Genomic DNA, 22,425 nt, shown 5'->3' with positions numbered 1-22,425 from the left:
TATTAATTTGCTCAAAGTCGATTTCAGTTGAATAAGATATTATTTATTTAAAGTTGGTATTTAAGCATGTTTAGTTCAAGTCAAATCATGTGAAAGCCAACTGAGGATGAGGGAGGGAGGGAGGTTCAACGCACTGATCGGACTCGAGGCCGCGAATGGCACTTGTACGCAAAAGGCCAACTGAATTTTTTCAGACTGCCGAAAACTCAGGAAGGCATATATTTTCATCCAACACATATTATTGCATATAATTTTCATTCTTCGTAACCAAGGGGAGAAGCTTGGCTTATTGAAAAAGTTCGAAAAATATCTCGTGTTCATCTTGTTTTGTAATTTGGAGTTATCCTACGAAAATCGATGTACTTTGAGATATGATTTTCATACTCCATCACCACTTGTGTGTGGAAGATTCATCTTAAAGAGATAAAATCCAACTATAGTATCGACTTATTTACAGTCTCAAACTTGTTACAGAGTTTATCGCAACATATCTTAAAAAAACTTGGCAACAATTTCAGATTTTCATATCTTACCGTGCAAACAATTTTAAAGTGATTCGTAATATGCATTCTAAATTGCTTCATCATTTACTGCTCATGTTCAACCAACTGTTATCGCGACGCATGTGGGAAAATCCGAAAAAGTTTGTGGGTGTCAACTTCAAGAGATGAAACAAAAGCTGTTTTATCTCACCACGCTGCATCTTGTGAAGTTTATGAGTGAGAGGGAGATATCTTGTCATGTCCCGAGATCAAGGTTCGTCGACATCGACGTTGTTCAACAATCATATTCGTCAAACAACAAGTCTCATAGTATAGTATAACACAAAACCAGTTTATATCATAAATATCATCAAATAGAATCGTTTTACAACTGTAACTCTGAAACGATAAAAAGATGCGGAAGCATTTACAACTTAAATTAAAAATTTAAAAGAACCTAAACTTAATTAAACTTCTTCATGTGTCCACTACAAGCCCCAAAACTAGTGTCTGATTCTTCTTCCTCTATTTTTTCTATTGACTTATCTAGGGAGGGTAGAGTAAAGGGTAAATGATATGGTCGTCACTCAGTAAGCAGGGTTTGTTCGAGCACATACATAACAAATATACATAAATTTCGATAACCACATACAATATCATGCATAACATGATTCTCATAACATGTCATCATCATAACCATAGACAAAATTTTTGTCAAGGTAATGAAATTCTTCAATTTTATATGTTTTGTTGATATCAGTTTCTAATTTTTACTTCTTTAAAGGGGTGAGGTCGTATAACGTTTACAATCTCACCGTATAATGAACATAAACATATCTCATATTGAGATTCTCACTCATATCCAGTTGAATACTCACAGTGCCAAAACATGAAACGTACGATAATCATATCAAAATGGAATAGAACAAGAATTGTACTCGATATTAATTTACGTAAAGCGAAATTAGAACTTCAAAACAAGCCCGTAACCTGGAAGAAAACGTGAAGAATTCGAAAACCAATTGTGACGCCCCTGATTCGACGACTGTCCCTACTATAACATCTTTCAACCGTGTTTATGTCCTCACTCACACGCACCCTAAGAATTTTCACATGAGATCATACATCTCAGAATTACCCCAAGTTAAGAACGCTTCTTTGAAATTCTTACTTTTGCAGAATCTCACATATTTTTAAAGAATTTAACAAAATCTTATGGATTTATTTTGTATGACTTTTATTAAATTTTTTATAAAACCATATAGATTTTGTAATTTATTATTGTGATTTTTTAAAATTTATTTGAACTAACAATTAAATGTTAATAATTTTTTATTTATTTCAAATATTTCACTCTTTCTATAAAGCTAATGAAAAATATCATGTACAACAATTTTGAGTTATAATCAAAATTAACATATAAATTAACTAAATTATAGAAAATAATTAAACATCAAATGTTGTATAATAATTAATAAAAAATAAATTTTACTTATTAAAAATAATTATTATTTTCAATTTATATTCAATAAAATATTATAATTTTTGATTATGTAGTGTAAAAAAAAATTAAAAAAAACTTACTAAATAAAATTTTAAATTTTATGAGATTTTGTGACTGGAACTCAAAAAATAAAATGAACAATATTAATAATTTTGATTTTAAATTATTTTTAGCAATAAAAAAATATGTTTTTAAAAAGTATAAATAAATGGAAGAGAAAAGAATGAAAATTTTAATGTTTGTATTGAGTATGTGAGTTTAGGAGATTTCTATTAAAAATCTAAAACCAATACACCTCCTAAAACCGGACTTCTTAATAAAACTGAACCGAATTTTCTAATTAATTAGGTTGGTGGGTGATTTTGTCTATGCGCACATACAAAATTTAACTTGACATACCATGATAGGAACAATTTACAACCTATATTTTCTTTAGGTGTCGGAAGGTGGCAAAAGAAATCAATTAGGTGTCCATCATATATATTAATTTTCTTGTTCTTTTATTTATCATTCCATTTTTTTCTTATTTGTATGGCTTCCTAGAAATGAATTTGTTTGGTCTTTCTAAATTGAGTGGTAAGAAAATATTCATTTCCAGTAATCATAACATTAAATTGCACATATTGGTATCTATAGTAAATCATCCCAAAATTCAAGGTAGTTTTTCTAAGTAGTCAACTATTTTTTTTACCTAAAGAATATGTCTCTTGTGAAACAATCTCACGAATCTTTATCTGTAAAACAGACCAACCTTATCGATATTCACGATAAAAAGTAATACTCTTAGCATAAAAAGTAATAATTTTTTAATAGATAACTCAAATAAGATATATGTCTAAAAAATACGACTTGTGAATTTTTGTCTCACCTAAAAAGACAAAGAACGAGTCAGATATTAAAAAATATGGTATTCTACAACGTTAACTTTACTGCTTTAAATAAATAATTACAAAAATATTATATATACATATTAAACATCGATTTACATTAATTTATATTTTTTTCTTACCAAATACAAAATTATCCATGAAAAAAATAAATTTCAAAGTATACATACACTAAGATATACATCTAACATTACTCAATTAATTAATATAAATTTTTAAATAAGAAAGAATTCATCTTTTCCCTATTTTTATATTCAATTAGATTAGATATAGTTTGGTCATTTTTAAAAATCTTTAATTGAATTTTCAAAGCCGGACTTGAAACCATTTTCTTAACCATAATTAATACTTTGAATTTTGCAATTTAAATATTGCCACCCACCTAATTAATTTCCAATTATTTAAATAATTCATAATTATTTTAAATTTAATGTTCTCCAACTTTATTTTCCTTCCTCCAGTTTTTCTTGCAAAACCCTAATTTTTACAAGACGGCAAAAAATAAAAGGAAAAAAAGAACAATTTTTTTTTTAACATCATCCAATTTTCTGAATTTTTTCCATTTCATTTATGCTGTTCTGTCCTTGCTCTGCAATGGCAGAGATTGAGACAAGGTGACTTAAGAAATTTGTAGTACAAGGTATTCTTGGAACAGAGCTCGGTTGTACTTGGGTGATCTTGGAATATTTAAGCCTGATTCTTGGATTTCAAGATTTTCTGAAGTGGGGTTTTGTAAAATTTTCTGGGTAATTCCTATTCGAACTTGTTCTACTTTGAAAGATTCTATTTTTCCAGAATTATTGTTGAAAGGTGGCTTTTTCAGTTACTCTAGAGTGTTGTGAGGTTAAAAAAAAATTTCTATACTTGTAAGGTTAAGGTTTAAGAATCTTTGAGGGTTTAAGGATATCGTTGCTTACTGTTTGCTTAGTATATTAATGGAGGAAAAAGAAGGGTTGAATGGCTTTGGGGTTACACTGAAAGGTGATGAAGCTCCCCAGAGCTACATGATAAAGCCAAGGGTGGAAAATACTAGCCAATATGGTTGTGGATCGACTGCTCAGCCTCTTTCGGAGGCAGCGCCGGAAAATGTGGCGGCGCCACCAACGGGGATGAAGAAGAGAGGAAGGCCGAGAAAGTACGCACCAGATGGTTCTATCGTGGCACTGTCACCTATGCCAATTTCAGCTTCAATTCCGCTCTCCGGCGATTTTTCAGCCTGGAAACAGAGTGGGGTCCGAAAAGTGAACTCTTTCAAGAAGAAAAATAAGTTGGAATTGGGGAATCCAGGTAATCAATCTGTTTGGTGTTTTCTGCATTGACTTAGTTGCATGATTTGAATAGGTATTGTTTTTATTACATTTTACATAAGGTATGTAGAACTCAGATTCTTGGAAATCAATTACTCGGCCCGAACAAGTTGGTTGCACTTGCCTACACCACAGTGATGTCCAACTCCCTTTTGGATTTTGTGGGACCTACGTTGGAGTGCGTTTTATTGATGCTCTGGACTAGGGCCCTGTGAATTATGAGAATGAGCCATGTTTTGGAGATGTCTTTTGAGCTGATGTGACAGCACTCTGATCTATCTTTATACTCAATGATTGAAGTGTACATAAAGAGCAAGGGACGAATAAAGAACTTGATCGAGTAATGATGAGGATATGAATCGTATGGTGTAACATGTGTGCATCGACTCTAGAAAGACGGGAGGATTTACCGTGACAGTGAAGTAATTCGCAACAATGAGGCATCTCTGATAATGTTATTTGCTAAAATGAACATGTGATCAGGCATGCTTGTTTTTGACCAATTGATACCAACCATTATCTGCTACTCAGTTAAAGCTTGGAACATTTATCTTTTCATTGTTTGTTTGTGATTTATCAATGGTATGCAGAATTGTGCATTTTGTAAACAAGAATGTATGTCACCACTTTTTTTGTGTGTACATATTGATGAAATAACCATCTGCATCTGTAACATTGGCTTCCAGAGGAGTACAAAATTTTTTGAAGGGGAAGAATCCTACTTAACTGCTATTGTGTATTATGAAATGCATGTTAGTTCGATTAACACATAAAAATTTTGGATTGCAAGGTGGATCAAAATTCCAGGAATATTATAAAAAATCAATGCATTTGATCGCAAAATTTTTGTGTGATTACTCTTTATGATTATTTAAAATTTAACAGGATTTTCCCTTTATTCTTTTATATTTTGCAGGGGCAGCGATGGCTTATTCCGTTGGTGGAGGTTTTACACCCCATGTCATCACTGTTAATGCTGGCGAGGTACTTGTAATCAGAACAAGTCTCTTGGTCCTCTTCACATTGATTTTTTACTAACAAAATAAACCTTTGCTTATCTAATCATGATATCCAATAGAATTTCTTAAAACTTAATTTCTACATGTGCAGTTGTAAAACTTTCTGATGTGTTCTAATGAAATTTATCACAGTTCACTTTTAAACTTTTAAAGTCGTTCTATATTTTTATACTTTATTATCTGAGAGAGATTTCAGTGTGCCTTGTGATATTTCACCCTGCGTAAGAAAGGCGTATCCTAAATTCTTGACTAAATGCTTTCTCAAATTAACCACATTCGATGGTTAAACCTCAGAAAGCAGTCGACAGTCCAATTCATTGATCGTGGGTGTTTTATTTTTCCTTATTCCATACCTAACTTATGTCCAGTATAGCTTAAAATAATTTTTAGCTTTTCGATTATGTGTCAGGATGTTACTATGAAGATAATATCCTTTTCTCAGCAAGGGTCTAGAGCCATTTGCATTCTTGCTGCAAATGGTGCTGTCTCTAATGTTACCCTACGTCAACCTGATTCTTCTGGCGGTACTATGACCTACGAGGTAGGGGCAATGTTTTGTTGAACTTTTATGAAATTGTTAGCTCGCAAGAATCGTGCAGGAATTTACTTATGGTTTGGATCTTGATTTTGTGATATCCATAGGGGCATTTTGAATTACTATCTCTGACGGGTTCGTTTACGCCAAATGACAATGGATTCACGAAAAGCAGAACCGGTGGGATGAGCGTCTCTCTGGCAGGTCCTGATGGCCGTGTATTGGGGGGAAGCCTGGCTGGCATGTTAGTAGCATCAGGCTCTATTCAGGTTTGAGAATTTTTCTATCAATATGTAAATTATACGAGTGTAGTCTTACTGTTGTCGTAATTGAATGTTAAAATGAGCATTTATATTCAAATTTTTTAAAAATAAGTAATCTTTTTATCATGTAAAATGTTTCTGTTTTGCATAAATATAATCTGGAGATGATTCTTGGCCTGTATTATTTATGTGAAACCATTTTCAATCAACATAGCAGCAATGGATGTTCAAGATTTAGTGTCACATGTTCGATCTGCTCAACTTAGAACAATTTCATGTGTCTGGGAACTTTGAAGAACGTTGAATTATTAACCTCGTACTTTGTTACCATTTTCTTTCAAGAATCACTATGTTGCAATCATTTTCGTTCGTTTTTCAGGTTGTAATCGGCAGCTTTCTTCCGGGGCACCAGCTGGAGCAGAAACCCAAGAAACCAAATCGCGAGAACACCATAGCATTTGCCCCCAGCCCCACCAACCCTATGTCCCAAGAAAGATATGAAGTATCCTTCAACGGGCTGAATCCAAATCTGACATCCCCTGTCTCCTTCCTAGGGAACAACTTGTCTTCCATAAACTCCATACAAGGCTCCAAGATCACAGACATTGATAACAACGATTCATTACTTGGCGAAGATTCTGGAGAGCAGAGCCACGAAATAACTTGCTGACTGATACGTGTTTATCGTGGCTGTATCTCATCTTAGCTGTGGTTTTATTGAATATTTAGGCTTACTTCTTCTGACCCGTTACAGAAAAATGACTTGTAGTCATTGCAGAGTGTAGTAGAGCATGATGTATTGACTTGAAACAATGTTATTGTTAAGGGATACTAGGATAGGAGTTTTCCTGCTTAGTTGTTGATTTCTCTTCTGGTGTGTAACTTTGGTATTAATATTGCTGTATGCATGAAACTGAATTATTGCTTTAAGTTTTAGTTGGAATTTATCATTTTTTTAAAAAAAATCCCATTTGACAAGGATGCTCTAGGATCAAATCTTGTCTCTCTAAATCGAATTGAATTGTGGGATTTTGCTGTTTTTAAGGGTTTCGTTTTGGAGAGCACAACTTTAGTTATTTATTTTTGATTTGATTGATATTTTGATATAAGAATATTTTTATAAATATTTTTGGATGTCATTGTGCATTTAGAATTATCAACTATGTGTAATAAAATAAAATACCAACTGTGTAAGTGTAAAATATTTATTTTCCCAAATAATGTTACTATGAATAAAAACCGAAAATATATTATAAACCAAAAGGTTATTTTATTGGTAAATTTCCCAAAAAATGTTCCCATTCCCCTGACCCATTCTTTATTTCAACCTCGTAATACACAAATGAAGGAACCATTTCCTCCCATCAAGTTTTTCTGAGCAAAATCCTTAGAATTGATGAAACAAGATTAATCATCTCACATCAAGTTTCTACATTGTTGTTCAAAATCCTTCTCCAGTATCGACACCGAAGCTCGTTTTTTTTTAAATGGATTTTCTGAATGATGGAATCTGGACTTGGAACATCTTCAAACCTCGCGTTTTTTGGGTACATGAAAATGCAATATACAACTATTTGTGATTTCGATATTCAGTGATTGTAGTTTGATGAATATATATATATATGTTAATCTTGGAAAAAATACGAGGAGATTAGTTTCAATCTATAACTCTATAATAACATAATACTAAGATGTACGTGACCTTGAACGATGATTATAATATCCTTAATATGATTCATCCTCATATTTATATGAAGCTAATTTAAAAATTCTGGTATATCTTTTTTTCCTTTTATTAACTTGGTTCTTGAATGTTTAATACGACTTTATGGTTATAAAATTGGCAAGGGTCGAAAAAGATGGCACACATTCCACAAGTGATAACGAGCTTCAAGATGCCTCGTAATGAATTTCATAGATTCCTGGTTTCAATGTATTTGTGGTGAGGGATAAACATTCAAGGGTGATGCAGACTATAGAGAATATATTAAAAAGTATTTGATTGCGACAACATGCTCATATTTATGTATAAAAAAGATAACAAAAAGATTATCGTTGTTTGTAGTTAAAAAATTGTAAATGGAAAAGTTATGCTTCAAGACATAAACCAGACAATCTATTTGGGATAAGAAAATGCAACTTAGAACAATAGTGTTGAGAGGATAATTTATGTAGTAGAGAACTGATAGAGCCATCAAAATAGGTTAGTCTGTCGATCTAAGTTATCCGCCATAAAAAATAGACGGGTTGGGTTATCATTTAATAGCATATTTGAGGATGGCCGAAACGGATCAGCCTGTTTGGGCTGCAGGTTGGGGCAAGGTGGATTGCCGGATTTTTTTATTTTTATTTTATTTATATATGATTGATAAGTTTTGAAATGATTTATGTATTTGATAAATTTGAAATATTTATATTATTTATAATGATTTATGTATAATTGATTAATTTTGAAATATTATATTATTTATAATTATTTATGTATGGCTATTAGTTGATTAATTTTGAAATATTTATTATTATTTATAATAAATTATAAATGATTTTAAAAAAATAATATTGAGAGTCATTTCATTGTCCTTGTTTAAAGATGAGATATACACATAGGGTCCGTTTGGTAGGTGGGATTATGGGTGGATTGTTAGATAGTCTTTTGTTTGGTCCAATTAATAAATTTGAGATTGACTAATTGTTGGACAATTTTTACTGTTGGACTTGGCAAATGTATCCATGCTTTCAGGCTGGATTAGTTTTATCCGAGTGGACTGAAATTAGCGGCGGTTTCTGAAAATAGATCGGCGACGGTTTCTGAAAAAAGATCGGCGACGGTTTCTAAGCGGCGACGGTTTCTCAAGATCGGCGACGGTTTCGTGCACTAATAAACCGTCGCTAAATGTCAAATTAGAGACGGTTTCACAAGATCGGAGACGGTTTCTCAAAAACCGTCGCTATTAGCGACGGGTTTTAAGAAGCCGTCGCTAATATTCCGGGGGCAAAGGGGAAGAGCAATTTCGTATCTTCATCAAAAAAATTCAAAATTATCCTTCACTTAAAAATCGTACCAAACTTAATATTATTTTACACCATATATTACAATCCTACCACAATCATTTTCTTTATCATTTACGTACTAATCATTAGTTTATCCTATCCTTCAACCAAACTATTTATTATTATTTATAATAAATTATAAATGATTTTAAAAAAATAATATTGAGAGTCATTTCATTGTCCTTGTTTAAAGATGAGATATACACATAGGGATTATATAGATAGGGATCATGGACAATAATTAGACTACTTCAAGGTCTGGAAGAGTAAGAAACTAGTGAAACAATCGTCATTAAGACATAAAAAATATATACAAAATTATTTACAAAGACCACGAGTTTATAATTTGTAATCTAATAATAAAGAATTGTCAACATAAAAAATATATACAAAATTATTTACAAAGACCATGAGTTTATAATTTGTAATCTAATAATAAAGAATTGTCAACAGTTAAGAAATACAAGTTACTATTATCAATTCACGATATTCTAATTTTTTTTTATGTATTGATAAAATTAAAAATTTAAGCACAAGTCTACAAACTTTTTACTCTGAAATACTAGCACAACTGCACAATATATTAGGGCTCCGTTCGGTACGTGTGATAGGATAAGTAAATGATTAATAATTAGAGTGATTAACAAATGAGATATATGGATTAATAGTATGGTGTGATAAATAACATGTTGTTTGGTATGATTTTAAAATGATGAATTAATTTTGTAAATTTTATTATAATGACCAAAATGTACCAAATACTAATTAAATATATATTCTTAAAATAATTGGATAGATAATTAAATATTTATAATTATAATTTATATTTATTAAAATTAATTTAAATATATTAATTAGAAATAAATTTGTAAATATGTATTTACTTTAATAATTAAAATAACAATAATATTTTGAATGTTAATATTAAATATAGTTTTAATGATATTACAATATTATTGTTTTTCTTTAAATAATTATAAATATTCTTAAAATAATTTGATAGATAATTAAATATTTATAGTTATAATTTACATTTATAAAAATTAATTTAAATCATTAAAAAATAAATTAGAATTGAAAAAATATTTATTTTCATAAAAGAATTAATTAATAAGATTGCAAATTTATAAAAATTTAATTTAAGATAGATTTGCATTACAATTTATTTTCTTTAAAATGATTGAAAATAATAAAAATGTATGAAATTAATTTATAAAAAAATATAATAAAAATTTAAATATTATATTAATTATTAAATTTTCACTAATTTTAAATTTCATATTATATTGAAGAAAATAATTCAAGAGTATTATGGTCAATATACAATCTTATCATGATAACTATTCAAAAATTATTAATTATCATACCCTTTGAAGTGGGATATTTAATCACACAAATAACATGAGTAGTATGGGCTTTCAATCATAATCAAGGGCCTATGTTTGGTTCGTGATATGAGACAAATAGTATGGAGATAAGTAATATTTTTTTAATAATAAAATATATAAAAATGATAGTTAATATAATGTTTGATTTGATTGATTAATTTGATTGAATTTGAGATAATGTGATATTAATGTTTTATGCTTTTGAATAGATTAATAAAATATTTATAATATTATTTACTAAAGGTAATGTTGTAATTTCAATTCTATAATTCGATTGATGTGAAATAAATGTTTGATGATTTGATTGATGTAAGATAAATGATTGGTAGATTGATAAATAATATGATGAATCAAACATGTTATTAGATTGAGGGGGTGACCGCACCTACCCGCCTCCCATTGACTCCGTCTATGTGTATAACTACAAGATAAAATTTAATGGCTAATTCTCCATTTAACTTTGTTAATTTTCTAAAGTTGACACCATATATGCTTTTCAAGAGGGTTAATTTATGAAAAATTTATTTTAGATTTTAACACGACACTTGATAATATAGTCCGAGGTTTTTTTTTTCTTTCTCATTTCAGCAAAAAGTCGAGTGCCGAAGTTAATGTATTTAGAAGGGTGATGAATTAGCCCAAAGAGGGGTAAATTCTCGGTTTAGTCCCAAATCATTAGTGTGTTTCTCGGTTTAGTCCCAAATCATTTTTTAGACCTAATTTAGTCCCAAAACTTCACATTGGTTTACCCCATTGGTGTTTCCGTCAAATTGGGGTTGAATTTAACGGAAAGAAACCTACACTCTCATGCCGTTCGGTCGCTGCAACAAATTTCTTCCCTCGTCAAATTGGGGTTGAAATTACCCTAAATCCTAATCGATCTTTTCTCTTCTAAGTTTCAAGCAAATCGGTCGCTGCAACAAATTTCTTCCTCCGCTGCTGCACGCTCCAAGTTCCAATCACCGCTGCACCCTCGAGGTAACCATTTTTTTCGGTTCTCAAACAGCTTGGTTTCAATTCGTAAAGGAAGTCATCCTGTTGTTGCATCCCTGAAAAAGTTCTGTGATGATGAAATGGCTCTGAAAAATGGTTGTGAAACCTGCTTAAAATTGGCCAAAAAGTATAAGCATGATGAATCCACAGGAATTCGGTAGTATAGTAAAGGACATAGCTTCCCCTTGTAGAAAATAGATTATGTTCGATGCATTGGGAAAAAACAATTTTCTACAGATAATGAATGTGGTCCATCGAAGGGGCTTGTTGGTGATAATGAAGTTTTACTTGGACTGCCAAATGATAAGACTGATGAGGAACATGAACGGCATAGCATCAATGAAACTGAAGGTGAAAATAAAGGTATACTGGAGCTCAAAACTACTAATCAAGCCCTGTATACAGATGAGCAAACTAATAATATAAATGTCTCAGGGAAGTTTCTTCACATGAAGTTTCTGCAACAACAGGATGACTTCCTTGAGTAGGAAAGTTGCAAATCAGATGAAGTTTCTTCACATGTGCCATATGGATTTATATCAAATGCATTTATCTTGGTTTTATATCTCATATTTTCATAATATCATGTTTTTTTACCCTCATTTCAGGAGGTCATCGAAGAAAGCTAACAAAATGGTGGTGATCCCTTTAATTTCAAGTAATGTTTTATTGTAATCATACTTGTTTATAAAATAATGAAAATTGCTTTGTATTTTTGTGTATGGTAGGGGAAAACATATGTTGTCTTCGTTGGACGTAAACCTGGTGTATACGAGACATGGGAAGAAGCACATAGTCAAGTCAACAAATTTAGTGGGGCTTCTCATAAATCATTCTGGAGTAGGGATGAAGCATCAAAAGCTTTTCGTGCATACCTACAGAAACAAAATTCATCGGCTTCATTTATGCCTGACGAAGAAAGTTCGTGTGCAACTTTTAGCACCGCTCCAAACGGAAGTACTGAAGCTGAAAAATTATTAAAAGTGAAAGATTTGCTTTTAGATTTAGAAAATGAGAACCGCGATCATTTATTGAAGGTTGCAGGGATAGCGGAAGAGATTAAACAACTAGTACAATCTCTACAAATTAGTGGCGAAGATTAGATATCCTTGTGTATCTTTGTATCTTTAACTTGGATTTGTAGTGTTCGTTCGTTGTTTCAAGACTATGTATGATTTTCGTGTATTGGTATGAAAATGTGAACTTCTTTCACACGTCCTTTTTATTTTTATTTCTGTGTTTGTCTATTTTAAGAGGGTGACTGTTTGTTAATTTCTAATATACATGTCATGAATATTTGCAAGATAGAAAACATTATGCTCTACTTTTGTTGAAAAATAAATGTCTAACCCAACAGGTTATTTTTGTGGAGGAGTCAAAAGCGTCGGATCTTTTCAATTCAGCACAATACTTCCTTATTTGTCGAAACTGCTCGTCGACAGAACCTTGCACTAATTTCAGCGCCTTTCTCTTAGCCATGTAGGCGGTCTTCCTTGAAAAATCTGACTGAAGAATGGTAGAAATCTCTTCCCTAAACTCCAAGTGTCCCAATTTAGGATTTGTGCTGAATTTTTTGGCAAACGTCTTTCCCAACCACGTTGAATTGACACACTTGTTTTTAAAATCCCGAACACAATGACTGTGACATCCATTAAAATTTCTTACTTGCCAACAACTATCATTAGTCATCTTCGCAACATGGATCATCCAACAACACTTATCATCATTGCACTTAGCCCACAATCGGATGTTATCATTTTTTACAAACTTCACCGGTCTTCCTTCTCTAATGCAGTGACTTTCAATTGCAAATTTTGCTTCTTTTTTTGAGCTAAAGACTAAACCAAGCTTCAACTCTGGATTTTCAAAATCCTTTTTTGGGTCAAACAACACATAATTTTTAACTTCATCCTCATCAGAATCATGCAGACTGGTCAAACCGTCACTATCTACACAAATATCCACTTCACTGTCATACTCATGCATTTTCTGAAGAAGATCATCTGTATTTTCTCTTTCAGGGACAACCATTTTTCCTTTCGTACATTCTATATCATGGACGACAAATGCATCAACTAACTCATTATCTTCAACAAAATCATACTCATTGTTATCAAAATTATCAACATTTTCATCTCCAACTTCATCATTTTGATCATCTAAGTGTTCAACATATATTTCAACCTCATAATTTATTGGAATATACTTTCTAAGATTCAACACATCCGAATCATTTTCCAAATATCTGCCTTCACTAATTGTAGTTCCAACTTTGTGCCAAAATCTAAAAGAATTTTTGTCTTCAAATCCAAGCTCCTCCATGAATCCCCACATTTCAATCATTCCCAGCTTATCAACATCGACGGAATCAAAATATTCAAAACTCTCACCGATGTATTCATTGTGTTTGTCAAGAGATTTGAATCTTCCATTATAATACATTTTAATTGTGAAGAGATACGGTTCTCCAATTAATCCTACAAAACAAAAACAAAAATTACATTAAATTATCGAGAAAATGCATCAAAAAAATTTTAAGCGTCACAGTAACAAAATTAATGCATTACCATAATTTGGAGTGCTCTTTCTTGAGGTATTACTCCGTCTAGCCATTAGGTATCCACTCAGTCACCTAAATCACATATGGAATAATAGTTAAGAATTTATCAATTGCAATATAATTAAAAATTGAATGCAAACTACACTAAGAATTGTCCAGAAATATGCAATATAATATATCGTGCGTGTGATAAGTGTTCTCTTGGCCACTTCCATTTCTAATTGAAGTATGCAATATAATTAAAAATTGAATGCAAACTACACTAAGAATTGTCCAGAAATATGCAATATAATTAAAAATTGAATGCAAACTACACTAAGAATGGTCCAGAAATATGTGCACTAAGCAGGAGAATTCGATAATAAGTGTTCAATGGGTGCATTTCTGTGCAAAAGGCCATTTTCATGAGGCAATGCAGGAGAAATCGATAAGACATTGGCAGGGATGCAACAAAAGGATGATTTCCTTTAAGAATTGAAACTTTTTGGCCAATTTTAAGCAGGTTTCACAACCATTTTTCAGAGCCATTTCATCATCACAGAACTTTTTCAGGGATGCAACAACAGGATGACTTCCTTTACGAATTGAAACCAAGCTGTTTGAGAACCGAAAAAAATGGTTACCTCGAGGGTGCAGCGGTGCTTGGAACTTGGAGCGTGCAGCAGCGGAGGAAGAAATTTGTTGCAGCGACCGAGTTGCTTGAAACTTAGAAGAGAAAAGGTCGATTATGATTTAGGGCATTGAAGAACGGCATGAGAGTGTAGGTTTTCTTTCCGTTAAATTCAACCCCAATTTGACGGAAACACCAATGGGGTAAACCAATGTGAAGTTTTGGGACTAAATTAGGTCTAAAAAATGATCTGGGACTAAACCGAGAAACACACTATGATTTGGGACTAAACCGAGAATTTACCCGCCCAAAGAGGGTTTTAATAGAACATTTCCTCTCTTTCCCCTCTCTTCCTAAATAATTAATTAAGGCAACATTAATTCGTCATAAAATAATTTATACTTAAACCCCATTCAATCAAGTCCTCTCTGTCACTGCCAGAAAATCACTAGTACCAATAGTTTATTTTATTTTTCTTGCCATTACAGATGGTGGATGAGAAATTCTTGCTGATGTTCGAGTAAGAGCTTTGGATGGTGGATGAGAAATTCTTGCTGATGTTCGAGTAAGAGCTTGATTTTCTGAAGGAGCAATCTCAGCGGAAGAACAAGCATGGGAAATGGATCGATGATAATTTCAGAATCAACCACTGAATGATATGGAAAGATGGACTCAAGAAATACATCTCTCGTCTTAAATATTTCCTTGTTCTTGATGTCCTATAATTCGTAACCTTTTACGCCAGGAGGATATCCCAGAAATATTGCCATCCGAGCTCGAGGATGAAATTTATCCCGATGAGCAAGTGATAATGATGAACACTTTCAAACACTCTTTCAAGCTTTCCCAAAAGTTTAGGTAACAAGATAATGTAGTGTTTTAACTATTATCCATGTGTGTAACAAAAATAATTTAATTAAAAAAAAAACAAAATCATTTTTCTCTTTTGAAAGTGTTAAATTGAAGAAAAAAATTATATACATTAGAATCAATTGTGCGAGTAGTATTTTTGGAATTTTTTCTAAAAAAATGTAACGTTAGATAAGTATTAGTCTCTCCTTATTTAATAGTATAGATATAAGATAAAACAAAGCAACGAGTATAAGTCTAATTGAAAACCGAGTGAATAAAATATGATCATGCAATAATATTTTTGAATAACAATTAGTAAAGTTGAACGACACATATGTTACAAGTTTTGAGAGGGAAAAAATACAGGTGAAACTTCCAATAACATGTGTATGATTGGAACTATCAGAGTTTTAATCCAGTCTTTGCCATCCTTCCATAAACTAGAGAGAAATATCACACCAAAAAACTGCAGCATTAACATGCCCACACAAATATAAGTTTGGGTCCACGAAAGAATCAGTAAAACTGCAGAAGGGGAAGACGCTGAAACCTCAATTTACGTCTACCAACTCAACATCAAAGACCAGCCAAGAATTAGGTGGTATAGCCGGGCGACATCCTTTGGCTCCATAACTTGAATTTAAAAAAAAAAAAAAAAAACAAGGCAGGCTATTATTAGTATTTCATCACACATCCTTTAGAAGATGCAAATGACAATAAACTCGATCATTTAGTCAACAAAGGAAAAACCCGGTTCTAGAACACTTTATTCAAGTTTTGATATGATCAAATTCAAAGAATATAAAATATGATTATGTCAATCTTCTATTTCAAACCACATTACGTCATTACCAGAAGGTGGTCATCTCAAAAGAAAAGGGGAAAGAGAGAGGAAAAGGCAATGTCCCTCGACACAAATATGCATAAACAGAGTTACACTCGGTGTTATATACTCTATCTTACTAATTATATATTTGTCACAAGTCTTAAATATTAGCCTGATGTCACTTTAGAAACACATAATTATCACTCAATCAGTGTAGTAGAGCTATTAACATCAAACATAGCAGAAGTTATGTACAAATGGTAGCTGTGATGCCGCTGTCTTAGTTCTTAAATATAACATGTAAATCTTAAATCTGTTTATGCATAATAAAAAACACATAAAACTAAATGCCGTCCCAGATTATAGCATTCGATGAATTTTGAATTAATCCAAAGAACAGTCAACGCCTAAACCAGATCATACTAAATGCTCGCACAAGCCCAAACGATATTTCAGTTCCCTTATTAAACGACTTTTTTTTTTTATTTCCATTATGAGAAGTAAACTATATATGTAAGAAAATGAACTTTCATTAAGAAGGATATATTACTGTGCATTAATCTGTTTTATTCTCTTTAGCCATTTTAACTGCTTTGATAATAGATATAATTCTGCTTTCAAGCTCTATCAAAATTTATCAAGTATGAAGTACTACCAGTCAATTTGGAAATAAAAATAAATGAATAAATCACATACCCCATAGCAGGAGGAATTGTTAGTCTTCGTTTGTCCCCAATTCGCATGCCTGCATTTTCAAAAGAATTTCAGACAAGGTAAAACTCAAACCAGAAGAACTGTTTGTTCAATTCACTATTGAAGTAAATACCATTAACACCAACATCCCATCCCTTGATAACTTGGCCAATGCCTGCCACCAAGAAACATTAAGTTAACATGGGAAACATTTCCAGCAATAACATCAATACATTGATTAGAAAAATACCTAAGCGAAATTTAAAGGGTGCTCTTCCAATGTTTGAGTCAAAAATTTTTCCATTCTTCAATTTGCCAATGTAAAGGACACTGACCTGCAAGTCCAAAAAGATATGAATTAGTTTTAACACAAAGCAGTGTACGATCCACGTAATCTGAATGGTGAAACTCCAATGTGAATAACAAGAGTTGATTTCACCTTTGTGCCTGGAGAAGCTCTCTTTCCGTTGGGTTTGCCCATCGATACCTCCTCTATAGCTAATCCATTCGGAAATGTCCTCACTTGCGATGATTTAATTTTTTCCTTCTCTTCTTTCTCCATGCTAGATCCTTTTCCATTTGTTAGTGTTTGATCTGCTTTAACAGTAACTGCACTCTCTCCCTCCTTGCTCTGTTTCTTCTTTTTCTTTTCTTTCTTCCTGGAAAATTTTGATATGACATATAAAATCAGTATCAAAATTCGAACCATTGTTCCACAAATGTGTCACACCAAAAATCTTGATTCTCCAACATTAATGAATTTCAAATGACAAAGAGCCACTACACGTAAACACAGACATCAAATGCGGTGGGAAAACAATAAATTATATATTCAGCTACTAAAGGTGGAACAGGTGAGAATAATAAAGAAAAAGTAGACAAGGGGTTACAATCAATGCCTGTTCATATCCTGTATTGCGAATCCAATAAGCTAAAAGAACATTATACTCTTTTGTATTGAATGTTAGGTCACTGTAAAGTGTAAACAAATATATGCATCAAGGCTCAGAATGTTCGTACTGAAACAATTTACAAATAAACAGAATTAATGAGATAAATGCAGGTGTTGATAATCTCACTTTTTCTTATTTGGCCCCAGATCATTTCCGATTTCACCTTCTGGAAGTTTCTCCAGGGCATTAGAATTCTGCGTCCCACTTTCCTTACCACTGTCTTCTTTCTCCGATACTTTTTTCTTCTTGTTCTTTTTTACATCATTTTCGGGAAATATTTTATCAGGTTGGACTGAAGAACCACGTGGTCCATCATTGTCCCTGCACACATCAGATGGAGCCAGGATATGGTATAGACAATACAATGTAAGAAACACCACCAAAGTCCGGCCAGAAATCATCAAAGGTTTGACAAGAGGCAATATTATAAAAATTCTAAACCAAATTAAATAACATAACCGATATCCCAGTATGAATTTTATGAATTCAAATCTGTTTTCAGAGACATTTAACTTAAATATTCCTACCTGTCAGGTTCCCTATCTTGACCCAATGAATCATTCTTCCTTTTCCGAATCTTTCCACAGGCAATTTCATCAGTTTCGTTCTTTCTCTTTGTTTTGTCATGCATCCTCTCGCAGGTTTTGCCAGATTTAGATGCAGAGTTTGAAAAATCAAATTTGCTTTCACGAGTCGAAAGAACTGGAAAACCATCTTCATCTTCACTTTCCAAGACAGGAAAGCCTGATCTAGCTTTTACGACAATCTGATGGTTGGAGTTTCCATTGTGATCAGATATGTCTGACTGATTTTTCTTCTTTCTTCCTTGCTTAGAGAGACCAATTTCATTGACTATTTCCTTACCGTCCACTATTTCTTCGATTTTCACTTTCATGAAATGAACAGAGAAAAGGACAGAAAAAAATCAGAAGCTAAATCACGTAACATACCGAAATTCAAATATTGGCAAAGCAATGAGTCCATGTTACAGGGAATTCTCTCCAGCAAACAAACCGCATTTATACAAATCTGATCTCATTAGGAAAAGCATATAATATTCTAACACTTCTACAATTCCATGTAACATAACAAGATCATATTTTGCAGATACTTTCCACCTCTATTTGCTTTTGAAAAGTCTTAGTAAGTAAACCATCCACTACTGACATTTTCTTGCAATTGTTAGACATAAAAACCATATAGAGCCTTTAATCCTAGTTTCTAACAGTATCACTACAGCATTAAATTATCAACAAAATCCAGGCCCAACAAAAACTCAGTCTATAGCTCTCATGTCAGACTGCATTACCACCCCCATCAACTCTTAAAGATTGATAGGGGTGGAGTTGAATAATATCAAAACATAAAAGATTTAACTTAGAAATTTTGAACAAGAACTAGTCACTATAAACATTTTATAGTGGAGTTACCTCCACTGTTGGGAATTGGAGAAGGTGGGAACATGCCAAGATCATCTTCAATTAAATCATCATACTCTCCGTCATCATTAGAATCATCCTCATCTTCGGAATCACTTACCACTGTATTCCCCTCATAAAGATCGCTTTACAGAGAGTAAAAGAAAACAAATAATAACTCGAACTAGTCACTGGACTAGAATCACCAATGTTGATCATCGAGCAGTAAAATGACAAAATAATATCCATATATACCAAACCACAAATTTTAGGAATAACATAAATCGAGCCATGATAAATAAGGATACGATCCATAACCATCCCCTATGTTATCCTGATCCTCGTCTTCACCAAAGAAAAAACCAGACAGATGCACAGTGTGAGGTCCATTAACAGAGAACGTGACCTCATCATCCTCCTTGAACTCAAGATTCAATGCACAAGACTCGATTCTTTCAGGTAACAACGAACACAAGTAAATTGGGTTCTTATCTCCCACTTTACACTGTACTATGCTCTTCTTGGTGGACGAACCTGCACCAAGAGTTGCCTAGAAAACAAGCAGAAATCAATAGCACGGCATCAAATGGAATAATATTGCGTTAAATTAATCATTTTTTTCCATTTATATTCGTAAATGGGCATCTCTAAGCTTTAAAATCACGTGACAAAGTGATCAAAATGAGGGGTGTTAACCAAACCAAAACAAGCACAATTTATCTATTAACAAAAATTGCAATCCTTGTATACGAACCTGAGAAACATGAAGCCTCCCATTTTCATCATCATACTGATGAATATATGGTTTTCCTGGTTTAATTTCTATTCCTGATGTTGAACAAAACTTACAGATTATTAGTTAATCTTAAAATGTAGAAAAAAATCGCTAGAATCTCAAATTCGCAGAAGAAAACATGAAGGATATTAAGCTTACCCCAGAAAGCCATGGCTGAGGTCTGCCTAACTTCAAAATCTCCTAAAACCCTAGAGCAGAAAAAAAGGTCGCCTTGGTTTTAAAAAGAATTATATTCTAGTGTTAATTTCATTTTAGCCCTCGTATTACAACCCATATTATGTTTTGAGCTCTGGGAAAATTAATCTTTTCAATAATATCATATTATGTGATTTTAAAAGTAATATTATATTATGATTTTTACGAGAAAAAAAAATTCAAAAATAAAAATAAAAATAAGATGTAATGCCCGGAAATTTAATCCTAGTAATCTGTAATTATTGACTTATAATTTGATATGATTATGAGAGGATCAATCGGGACACGAAATGAGATCGCGTGTGAAAAGTAATGTGCGAGGGCAGTATCATTGGTGCACATGCACGACCGGATGCGCGCACATGCGCCAAACAGGCAGAAGACCTCGCGCATATGCGCGGAAGATGTCGCGCATATGCGCGAGCCAATGCAAGCGAAGTCCAGAGGACCTCGCGCATATGCGCGGAAATGAGTCGCGCATATGCGCGAGCTGCCAAGGCCGAGACCAGTAGGTCTCGCACATATGCGCGAGGCATGCAAACGGAAAAATTGACATTTGGCTTTGTATGCAACGTTGACATATATATATATATACAAAAGCATTGCAATTGTCTTCAGTATCATACGCAAGCAATCGAGAAAAGGTTTCTGGAAAAGAGTGAAAAATCCTTACGTCTTTTGTGAGAAATCCGTCCGTCCGATTTTGAATCCGACTTCAATACTGTGTTCCTATCGACGCAGGCTTCAACTGGACGTAAGTTTTATTACGTTTTGATATGATTTGAAATTATGATATTATCAGAATTGAATGAGATTCATATATGATGTTCTTGACATGTTAGATATCATAGAATCGAAGTCGGATTAAGAAACAGCTTGATTATGGAATTGTTATGATTTTCTGATTATATTGAGTTGAAATTGGACAGATTTGGATTATGAATGAATTACAGATTATATCGGATATGAGTTATGATTTGTAATTGATGTTTGTTGATATGGTATTGATGGGGATACTGAGATTGTGTCGTTATGCCGTTATTTGAATTAAATCCAGATTAATCAGATTCTGTTGAATTGAGAATGGAATATTGATATTATGATTCTCGATATGTCGTTTCAGATTTACAGAGACAGTCTTGAGTTCAGAACTGATATTACTTCAGACCGAGACTACAAACGAAAGGTATAAGTCAATGTGGTATTGGGACATCGACTCAAGTAAGATATACTTGAGTTTCCTAAATAACATACTTATTATTATTTTTTATGATTGTGATTAATGATTTGATTAAATGCCTGTTCTATGGAGTTATAGAAGCATGCATTAGACGAGTAATCTTGTGACAGAAGTACCTGATAGTGGCGGGATAGCCACGGGCACATTTCACGATGTCACAAGATAGTGTATTGGTGATAGGACCACAGTCCATGACGGTTAGGTCAGGACACTGGATGTTTGGTTATATCGAAGTGGATAGAACTGGAGTCTTTTCTATTACTGTTGGTCGATATAGGAATACCACATCTGAAAATCGGGATCCCTATACTAGGATTGAGTCTAGTCTGAGTCGTGGAGTCACAAGCATTGTCGACAATTTGATATTGATTATATTTCAGCTTTTGATATAACTAGTTTATCATATGATTGCATGTTTCGTTGATTTATACTGGGATTATATTCTCACCGGAATTATCCGGCTGTTGTCTTGTTTGTATGTGTACATGACAACAGGTGGGACAGGATCAGGGTCCAGGAGATGAGAAGAGATCGTGATAGAGTGGAGACTTCGAACTTTGATGTATATAGGGCTTTAGCACTTGATAATTAGATGTTGAACCTTAGTTTTTACTGGTTTGTAGACAGTACGGGACTTGTACTTAATTTTATACCGAGTTATATATTAGTTTGATTTCACTACGAGGCACATTTAAAAAAAAAAGTTTATGGCCCTGATTACTTGATTAGTAAATTGATCCTGATGACAATTAATAATTGATTAGCGTCCGGATCCCCACATAAGATTTTATGAAGAATATGTTATGGAAAAAGATTTATAATTTATAAAAAAAATAGACATAAAACTAAATGT

The 22,425-nt window shown here is 32.7% G+C and overlaps 2 protein-coding genes and 1 long non-coding RNA gene across 4 annotated transcripts; 2 read left to right on the top strand and 1 right to left on the bottom strand.

Annotated features, from left to right (window-relative positions):
- Window positions 1-3,327: 3,327 nt before the first annotated feature.
- Window positions 3,328-6,978, top strand: LOC140807304 (AT-hook motif nuclear-localized protein 1-like). Of its 2 annotated transcripts, none has more exons than XM_073164101.1 (6): window positions 3,328-3,619; window positions 3,802-4,160; window positions 5,097-5,164; window positions 5,609-5,740; window positions 5,842-6,003; window positions 6,377-6,978. In XM_073164101.1, the coding sequence occupies exons 2-6, from the start codon at window positions 3,809-3,811 to the stop codon at window positions 6,665-6,667; spliced, it is 1,005 nt and encodes a 334-aa protein (XP_073020202.1). In that variant the 5' UTR covers window positions 3,328-3,619; window positions 3,802-3,808; the 3' UTR covers window positions 6,668-6,978. The 2 variants fall into 2 exon arrangements, with proteins under 2 accessions (XP_073020202.1, XP_073020203.1); XM_073164102.1 differs by having other exon boundaries at window positions 3,328-3,716.
- Window positions 6,979-12,035: 5,057 nt separating this feature from the next.
- On the top strand, window positions 12,036-12,641 carry LOC140808307 (uncharacterized). The gene is made up of 2 exons (XR_012112860.1): window positions 12,036-12,065; window positions 12,158-12,641. It is a non-coding gene; the product is annotated as an uncharacterized lncRNA (long non-coding RNA).
- Window positions 12,642-15,730: 3,089 nt separating this feature from the next.
- On the bottom strand, window positions 15,731-20,393 carry LOC140807460 (peptidyl-prolyl cis-trans isomerase FKBP53). Its single transcript, XM_073164307.1, has 11 exons — window positions 20,276-20,393; window positions 20,096-20,169; window positions 19,650-19,891; window positions 19,354-19,487; window positions 18,451-18,811; window positions 18,050-18,244; window positions 17,410-17,629; window positions 17,221-17,305; window positions 17,104-17,145; window positions 16,974-17,022; window positions 15,731-16,084 (listed from the first exon to the last, which is right to left on the bottom strand). The coding sequence occupies exons 1-11, from the start codon at window positions 20,286-20,288 to the stop codon at window positions 16,003-16,005; spliced, it is 1,497 nt and encodes a 498-aa protein (XP_073020408.1). The 5' UTR covers window positions 20,289-20,393; the 3' UTR covers window positions 15,731-16,002.
- Between the last annotated feature and the right edge of the window lie 2,032 nt (window positions 20,394-22,425).

Source organism: Primulina eburnea, chromosome 12 (genome assembly GCF_022965805.1).
Source record: "Primulina eburnea isolate SZY01 chromosome 12, ASM2296580v1, whole genome shotgun sequence".
NCBI lineage: Eukaryota > Viridiplantae > Streptophyta > Magnoliopsida > Lamiales > Gesneriaceae > Primulina > Primulina eburnea.
Note: the sequence above shows the minus strand (reverse complement) of the source record. Positions and strands in the feature narration are given on the sequence as shown.

Excerpts from the sequence above, each read along its gene's own strand:
- LOC140807304 (XM_073164101.1), top strand. The coding sequence starts at position 3,809 with ATGGAGGAAAAAGAAGGGTTGAATGGCTTTGGGGTTACACTGAAAGGT. Across the intron at positions 5,165-5,608 it reads TCACTGTTAATGCTGGCGAG|GATGTTACTATGAAGATAAT; the intron begins GTACTTGTAATC and ends ATTATGTGTCAG. Across the intron at positions 6,004-6,376 it reads TAGCATCAGGCTCTATTCAG|GTTGTAATCGGCAGCTTTCT; the intron begins GTTTGAGAATTT and ends TTCGTTTTTCAG.
- LOC140807460 (XM_073164307.1), bottom strand. Across the intron at positions 18,812-19,353 it reads TCCAATTCCCAACAGTGGAG|TGAAAATCGAAGAAATAGTG; the intron begins GTAACTCCACTA and ends ATTTCATGAAAG. Across the intron at positions 17,023-17,103 it reads ATGGGATGTTGGTGTTAATG|GCATGCGAATTGGGGACAAA; the intron begins GTATTTACTTCA and ends TTGAAAATGCAG.